The sequence below is a fragment of the Prorops nasuta genome, unplaced genomic scaffold (assembly GCF_024137725.1).
Source record: "Prorops nasuta isolate Cenicafe-Biocafe unplaced genomic scaffold, Cenicafe_Pnas_1.2 PNAS00017, whole genome shotgun sequence".
NCBI lineage: Eukaryota > Metazoa > Arthropoda > Insecta > Hymenoptera > Bethylidae > Prorops > Prorops nasuta.
In genome coordinates this window covers 1,467,405-1,475,742 of record NW_027116814.1, presented here as the reverse complement: position 1 = coordinate 1,475,742, position 8,338 = coordinate 1,467,405, and the positions used below count along the sequence as shown (strand labels likewise).

The window sequence follows — 8,338 nt, the reverse complement described above, 5'->3', positions numbered from 1 at the left end:
CTTCTACAGAGCTTATACAATTTAGATGATGCTTACAATCCCGCGACAGCTCAACTGCCCTTCTCTTAGTTATCCCCGCCCTCCCCCCTTTTACCATCTTATCTCTCCTTCGAAGAGTGAGTGTCAGTACGCCAGCTAGCTGTTTCTGGCGCGAAATACGAAACTAGCTAACATTCGGCCAACCTGCTTCCTCAATTGTCCTCAATTGAGATTTCTTGACTTAATTACACTAATGTTTAACCCTCACTCTATAAATCATTCTTATAGATAATTCTAGCGTTTTTCTCCCGCTCTTTACTCTGTCTTACCAAATCCCAGCGTTTCTTCCTGCTTTTAATCCTTTCGTACAAGTAATTCGAGTGTTTAGTCCCACCCTTTTGCTTTACATTTAATATCCCTAGCGTTTTACCCGCTCTTTAATCTTCAGGTACGAGTAATTCAAGTGTTTAATCCCGTTCTCTCTTTTTTTTATCCTCGTTATAATTCTGCTGCCTCATCTCGTAAAGTTATCCAAGGTTTTATGGAATCCACAGCTACTACTGTCTTTCGCCGTAATCGGCCACGCATGTCTTCAACCTGATAGCGGTCATTGGGCAGAACCGCCACAATTTTGTAAGGTCCTCGATACTTGGGAAGCAATTTTTTACTTTCTCCCGTCGCTGCCACACTGGTTATTTTAATCAACACTAAAGTTCCAACTGGAAACCTTGGTGCCTTGGACCTTTTAATATTATACCGTTTCTTTTGTTTTTCCTGATCCTTCGTTATATTGTCTTTAGCTCGCTCTCTCACCTCTTCTATCGGTAACCGGTTCAAGTCTTCTTGCACCTCGCTTAAAATCATCCCTTCTGGAACAGATCGAACATTAATTCCGAGTAGTAATTCCGTCGGGGTAGCTCCCGTGGTTCGATTTATAGTGGTATTTATTCCCCTTTGCACCGTTTTGACATGCAAGTACCAGTCTGAATCCTCCATTTAACGCAGCTAGCGAACTTATTATTGTGCGATTATTTCTCTCGCACTGGCCATTGGCACGTGGGGTGGCAACTGCATTTGTTACATGCTTTATTCCATGTCGTTTGCAATAATCTTCAAAACTTCGAGAAGTGAATTCAGCTCCTCGGTCCGATATTATGCGCGCTGGTACACCAAATATGTCTAGTATTCCATCCAACATTTTTGTTACATACTTTGCTTTCGTGTTTCTGACTGCCTCCAGAATCACAAACTTTGTGAACCCATTCACAACTACTAATATCTGACTGTGCTTGCGTCTACTTTGTATAAATGGACCTACATGGTCGATATGTAGGGTGTGAAAAGGTACCGCGACCTTATCAATGGGATGAAGTTCTCCCGGTCTTTTCCCAGAAGGCTTTTTATAATATAGGCAGTTCATATATGAACCTACATATTTCGAAACAAAACTACGCATCTGCGGAAAATAGTAATTTTCTCGTATTTTAGCTAGCGTTTTATCCACACCAAAATGCCCTAAGTCGTCATGGCAGAGACGACAAATTTGCCATCGATTTGCCTTAGGAACTAGCCATTTCTTTCCGCCATCTTCTAATTTCCTATAAACTATATAATTCCTTAACTCATACAAAATAAAATATTGTTTATTATTCTCGCGATTGTTTCTATCTAATAAAATTTTGCGAATTAAACTGATATCTTCGTCCTGCATTTGTGCCGCTAACAACCACTCGGACTCTGTTATATTTGTGACCGCGAATACAGTCTTAACGGGATTCCGGCTAAGGCAGTCTACATGATTCATTTTTAGACCTGGGCGATATTGAATTTCAAAATTAAAATCTTGCATCTCCATCCACCATCTTGCCACACGTGGTAATATATCCTTTTTTTCATATGTACTTCGTATCGCTGCACAATCAGTTACCAAGGTGAATTGTATTCCGATTAAATGGACCCTAAAATGCCGAAGAGATTCGACCACAGCCAATAACGTCTCAAGATGATATGAATGATAATTTTGTTCCACCGTCGTGGTCTGTCTGCTAATATAACACACTACATTTCGTGATATAACCCGATCATTTATTTGAAATAATATTCCGGCTACCCCCAATTTGCTTGCATCAGTATGAACCTCTGTTCTCAATTCGAGATTAAAGATTTGTAATATAGGCCTTTTGACTAATAACTCTTTAATTAATAAGAAAGCTTTCTTTTGCTCATACTCGAATTTTCATACTACATTCTTACGTAATTATTTGGTTAATGGTTCAGCTAAAACTGCAAATTTTTCAACAAAGTTCCGGAAGTATCCGGTCAAACCGAGAAACTGACGCAACTATTTTTGATTCGCCGGTTCCGGCATGTCTCGCACCGCCAAAATTTTTCGTAATCCCGGCCTTACCCCTTTCTCCGAGATTTCTCTACCCAAGTGCTCTATTGAACTGAAAAAATACTTACACTTCATCATATTCAAAGTCAAATTATGTTCAAGAAGCCTTAACAACACCATTTCCAATCGCTTTAAACCTTCCTCAAAACTTCTGGCAGGGATGATTAAATCGTCTATATATGCTAATCGTGTAACTTGCGTCGATGGTTCTCCCATCGAGCTTTCAATTTGCGCCTGTTGACGCGTTCTTTTTCTCATAATTGCCACCAACAAACAAATCACTTGTAAATCCCACTTCTGAAATTCTGTTAGCTTTTAAATAGTATCTTTATTTATTCTTTCTTTATTAACTCCTACAATTCTTCTACAGAGCTTATACAATTTAGATGATGCTTACAATCCCGCGACAGCTCAATTGCCCTTCTCTTAGTTATCCCCCCCCCCCCCTCTTCATCTTTCACTCTTTCGACGAGTGAGTGACTGAGTGCCCGTACGCCATCTAGCTGTTTCTGGCGCGAAATACGAAACTAGCTAAGAAATCATTAAAGTTTTTTGTTGCCTATTACCATATCTTTTAAAAATTATTCTCCATAATTTTTTATATTTAACGACAGAACAATTTGTAGAGGATGTCGTTCTAACGAATTTAGACGTAAACATTTTCTTCTCTAATTTGAAAAATAACAACAATAGGATAAAAACCATGGAGGTACGAAGTACCTGGAGAGAGCGCTAGCCTGCGGGGCTGAAAGGTAAGACGGAAGGGGAAGGAAGCTATCCGACATTTTGTTTTGTTCATGTTACGTCATTATGACGTGTTTGTGAATATATATATATATATAAATATATAAATGTTGTTTTGTGCATAGAACAACCGTGAACCCAGACAAAATAAATAAATATAGGCAAAAACAAAATGTAGTTCCGTTGATTCACCCTTTTCCCACTATCTCCCGTCTTCTCAGTCGACTGAAAGTCTAACACGACGTACTACGTTATTTGTATTGTCTCTGTTCACTGTTGTTCAAAGCACAAAACAACATATATATATTTATATATATATATATATATATATTCACAAACACGTCATAATGACGTCACATGAACAAAACAAAATGTCGGACAACCTCTTCCCCCTTACGTCTTACCTTTCGGCCCTCTCGCTAAAAGTTGGCCTTTATGCTCTCTCCAGGTACTTCGTACCTCCATGATAAAAACCTATTAGACTTTTTTATCCTGATTAATCTATATGTACTAAAAATTCTTATAGATTTTTTTTATATTCCTAATATTTACCCATCTGCATAGATATTTAAGTACGCAATTAGGATAAACATATTGTTACCTAAGTCGGAAAATATTGACAATAGTTAAAAATTTGATAAGGGTTTTCTTATTCAAATTAATTTTTATATAACCTCTTATAAATTTATGCCCTATATCCATGTTACACCTTGTAGATACGTCTACTAGCATCTATATGTTCTGGGCAATTCAACAAACGAACCCTGCATATACATATATATATATATTATATATAGACGTGAAAATGTCGATTGCACAGAATCTTTCAGAAAGCAGACCTATTGTTTATCAGCTTTTAACTTTATCTCGTATAATGTATGTAGTATAGTCATACTGTACATCGAATGATCTCAGCTATTACCGTTTCATCAATTAGTTTTATCAATAAATTTCAGCATCATTCTAAGCTGTAGTAAAAATCCAGCTAGTTATTGGATATCAGTTTTCTTGCTATTTATATTGTGAAGGATATGTGAGTTGTAATCAGATTATAAAAAGGTGCTAGAAAGGTACACGCGTATAAAGTTTGTACCAAATATATTCTTTGAAAACTTAAAGAAATAAGAATCTCTATTATCTTTAAAATAAAACATATGTGTTTTCAGTGCTTTGCAATAGGTGAAGAAGCTTATTGCTTTCTTATTGAAAAGAACTTAATGGACAATGTGATGCTATTTTATTTATATTACAATACTTTACAGCATCCTGGCTCTAAGAAATACATTGTATACCTTGTATATATACATATATATATATATGATTTTATGAATAAGCATTATTTGACAACAGTGAAAAATGCATTAAAATTATCAATGCTACTTTTAGGAAATCTTATATAGTTGAATACATACAAAGAGACAAGCGTATATATATAAATAAATGATAACTATCTTATTATTCGAAAAAAATTATCATTTTAATATAGAAGTGTATGGCTTACAATGTTATATATTATATAATACTCATTCTTAAAGAAAATCAGACAATAAATCTAATTTTGCAATGACATATATTTTATAAATACCCCAAAATGTCATATTAATTACTGTTTAATTGTCGTTTTTTATAATATTTTTAAAGATGATACAAATCAGGTTCGATAGTTGAATCACTTGAATCTAATGTAAAAGAAATTATTGATGCAATTTAATAAGAATAAGATTTAATTCTCGTAAAATGTATTATTCTCATTTGTATTATATCATTCCTTTGTGTGGTACGTAAAATAATTCAAACTTAAAACAAATTTGATGAAAATACATCTTATAATGTAGCAACATATAATATTATTATATACAGATGAAGGGGAATGTCACCATTTTTAATGTCAGAGATTCAGGAATGCTTGCGAATTTGTATTACAAAGATTAAACGCCCTTTAGAGATTTAGCTTTTCTTTTGCTTCATTCCAGTGAAACACAAAAGAAAACAAGTTCTATTTTCATCATAATGCTTCTTTATTTTTAGTTTACTTTATACAATTACCATTCAAAATGTTGATCACTGGCAGTAATGTTAGTATTATATTTGACCATAAATGTAATTTCATTAAATGTAACTAGATAATGGTCTGCCAACGTTTGTGCTATACAGCATTAATAATTGATTTCCTCAATTATTGCTCCTTCAAATTGATTGACACTAAATAAACTTTTATATTTTTCTGATCAGCAAACATGATATCCATAGAAATGTTTTAGTTTCATTTGGATCCATTGGATTCAAATGAATAATTCAGAAAGTAAATCATAAATGTTTTAATACAATTATATGCAGATATAGCTATCTGAAATTGCTGCAAAATATAATATTTTCATTAATGCTGGAAGACAGGGCTCTTTAAAATATTTACATTATATAAGTAATACAACCTATGAAAGGCATGCTGGAAATAAAAAGGTTTAAATTTATAAAATACACCTTTCTTTTATCTGTTTATTAAGTATATCTACCATATGAAGCAAAAATTAGCACAATCTGTAAATGACTATTTGTTTCCATATTTCCACTTTCTCCATAATTGTGAAGTTTTATCCTTTAAAATTGGGACATTTTTGCTGTATATATATATAATATACTATTTAGCTGTCTTTTACCTATTTCAGCAATTAGATTTAAATAAAGTTTTTTCTAACTATACTACTACATTTTGTGACTAAAGATAATTTGTATATCCCTTTATAAATGGAAGCCCAGTGCCAACCCTCTTCTGATACTCAATATACTCATCACCAAAGAAATTTAATAGAGTTATCTCTTCGATTAATACTCTTCCATTAAAAAACATCCAGGAAGCTAATATATAAGCCACAAAACAGAATGGGTTTTGAAGAATCAACTGAAACAAAAAAGAAAAAATTAGGTTAAAAGGTTAATTAACTGTTTCAATCAAATGGCACTGTATACCTTATACCTGAGTTCCTATAGACCAATAAAACCAGCCAACATAGCTAGGATGTCTGCACAATTTGTAAACACCGTAAGTAATAAGTCTATGATTTTTGTGCTTCTCGCTTTGTACAACATGATTGAAATTGTGCTTTGCAGTAAATATAGCTAATTTTCTTAAAATTTCACCAGCCATACATAATACCAATCCAATATAAGAGATTATTGATGGACATTTATATACAGAGAAAAAGTGCCTCTCCAATAAAAATTCAATCCAGCTAGAACAGGCTGCCACACCATAAGCTACGCTATGATTTAACATAAAGCTATTAATAGATACAGCACTTGGATTTGTCCATGCAATGGCCAAAAACTCTGAATAATGAAACATTGCTAATACAGCTCCATATATGCCAAACAATTGCCATGATGTAGGGGCAAACAAATATACCATCAATCCAATTCCAAATACATATCCAAGAAAGGTAGCTCTTATTCCAACCTGAAAAATAGACAAAATATTTATTCTAAATAATGAACGCTGTTATTATAAGATAATTTATAAAATATACTTACTTGATAAGTGAAGTCACGAAATATAAGGCGTATAATGAGAATTATTAAGATACATTGAAAAAAATGCAAAGACAAAATGTTTGAAAAGTAAAATAGAAAATCTTCATAACCTAACCAATAAATTAATTCCGCTAATACAGAAGCGGTGGCACCCACAAGAAAACAGCTTAAACTAATATTTCCAATACTGCACGGCATATCTTATAATAAATGAAACAACTCAATAAAACCATAAGGGTGCTCCCGAAATAATTTCTCCGTTCATTAATATTTTTGACATCTTCCAATTAATTCTCTTTTCTCAGTCATTTTTTCTTTATGTTTCTTATAAGGTTTGTTATTTAGGGCACGCCAGCATTGCCAACTCCGCCATTTTGAATTATGCTACGCTATATAAGGCGAGTTCGGAAATTGGCTCTACTCACTTGGTCGAAGCTTTCCCTAGAATTCCCTATTAGCTCGGTCTAGTAATTCTGTGTTCGGACCAACTAGGACCAAGCGAATAGAGGTGAGTGAGACTCTTTTTTATCATACCCCTTCCAAAAGCCTGTCCCCTTTACTGAATTTTGACAAAGTGGGATTTTGAAATACAAGAACAGGAACCATTTAAAATTTTGAATATTAATAACGTTTCTAATTTATTTATAAGTTAATCATCCTATTACGATTCTCTAAAGATTGGTAAAATATCAGTGGTATCAGTCAAGGAAATGGATTATAGCCTGCACATTTGCCCTGTTAGGCAATTTGCATTAGGATTCTTAGCTCACTCACCTCTATTCGCTTGGTCCTAGTTGGTCCGAACACAGAATTACTAGACCGAGCTAATAGGGAATTCTAGGGAAAGCTTCGACCAAGTGAGTAGAGCCAATTTCCGAACTCGCCTAGTACATATGTTACCAGAGATGAAACGGGAGATTGCTCATGCGAGGTACAGTTTTGGCCATTAATCTTGCATCGTGGCGAGGGGAAGTTAGAATCAGAGGGGCGAGGGGATTTCTAGGGAGTTTGTCCGTAGCTGTCAAATGGCGCGATTAACCCTCAATTTTGTATCATCAACAAAAATAATATTTTCGAAAAACGATTGTGGAAAAGAAGGAAGGATTTTAATAAATAACAGAGAAGACAAAATATATCAGATGAGTATAAATTAATAAGAAAAATGCAAATTATTGTGAATTTTTAAGAAAATAAACTTTGTGATTATTTTATTTCTGTTACAGGCTAAATCCTATTCTTCATGAGTTTAAATCACAGGAAAGAAATACTTAAAGACCAATGAATGAAAAAGGACTGATTTATAAAGCATTTCTGTGTGGCCCAGTCATTTGTATAATTGTGACATAATGTTGTAATAGTGAATGTGTCAGCGATTACTGTGTATACAAAGAAATCTTATTACAAAATAATAATAATGTATGATAATGTTTTTATTCCTATTATTATAAATTAAAGCTAGTTCAATTAAAATTTATTATTTTAATTTTTTCCTTAACCACACACAAATTCTATACGTACATAGTAATTACATATTCTTGTAGAACCTATCTTTAAGCTACTCTAACTAAATTGCAACTATTTAAAATCTGCAGGTGACAACTATATTTACTTCAATGATTTTTATTATTGAATGTGAGACAAATTGCATAGAGGTTCTGCTAATTTCTTATTGATCAGTCACATGCTTCCACA

General features: G+C 33.5%; 1 protein-coding gene and 1 long non-coding RNA gene across 4 annotated transcripts; one reads left to right on the top strand and one right to left on the bottom strand.

The window, feature by feature from the left end:
* Nucleotides 1-3,239: 3,239 nt before the first annotated feature.
* Nucleotides 3,240-5,818, top strand: LOC136779433 (uncharacterized). Its single transcript, XR_010823592.1, has 2 exons — nt 3,240-4,203; nt 4,285-5,818. It is a non-coding gene; the product is annotated as an uncharacterized lncRNA (long non-coding RNA).
* On the bottom strand, nt 4,698-7,010 carry ste14 (isoprenylcysteine carboxylmethyltransferase ste14). Of its 3 annotated transcripts, none has more exons than XR_010823590.1 (4): nt 6,647-7,010; nt 6,093-6,572; nt 5,165-6,017; nt 4,698-4,797 (listed from the first exon to the last, which is right to left on the bottom strand). XR_010823590.1 is itself a non-coding variant. In XM_066737022.1 (3 exons), the coding sequence occupies exons 1-3, from the start codon at nt 6,842-6,844 to the stop codon at nt 5,835-5,837; spliced, it is 861 nt and encodes a 286-aa protein (XP_066593119.1). In that variant the 5' UTR covers nt 6,845-7,010; the 3' UTR covers nt 4,890-5,834. The 3 variants fall into 3 exon arrangements, 1 of the variants encoding a protein (XP_066593119.1); XR_010823591.1 differs by lacking the exon at nt 4,698-4,797 and having other exon boundaries at nt 4,890-5,474; nt 5,551-6,017; XM_066737022.1 differs by lacking the exon at nt 4,698-4,797 and having other exon boundaries at nt 4,890-6,017.
* Between the last annotated feature and the right edge of the window lie 1,328 nt (nt 7,011-8,338).

Coding starts and splice junctions, on each gene's coding strand:
- ste14 (XM_066737022.1), bottom strand. CDS start 6,844: ATGCCGTGCAGTATTGGAAATATTAGTTTAAGCTGTTTTCTTGTGGGT. Junction 6,573..6,646: donor TTCGTGACTTCACTTATCAA/GTAAGTATATTT, acceptor TCTATTTTTCAG/GTTGGAATAAGAGCTACCTT. Junction 6,018..6,092: donor ATTGGTCTATAGGAACTCAG/GTATAAGGTATA, acceptor TTTTTGTTTCAG/TTGATTCTTCAAAACCCATT.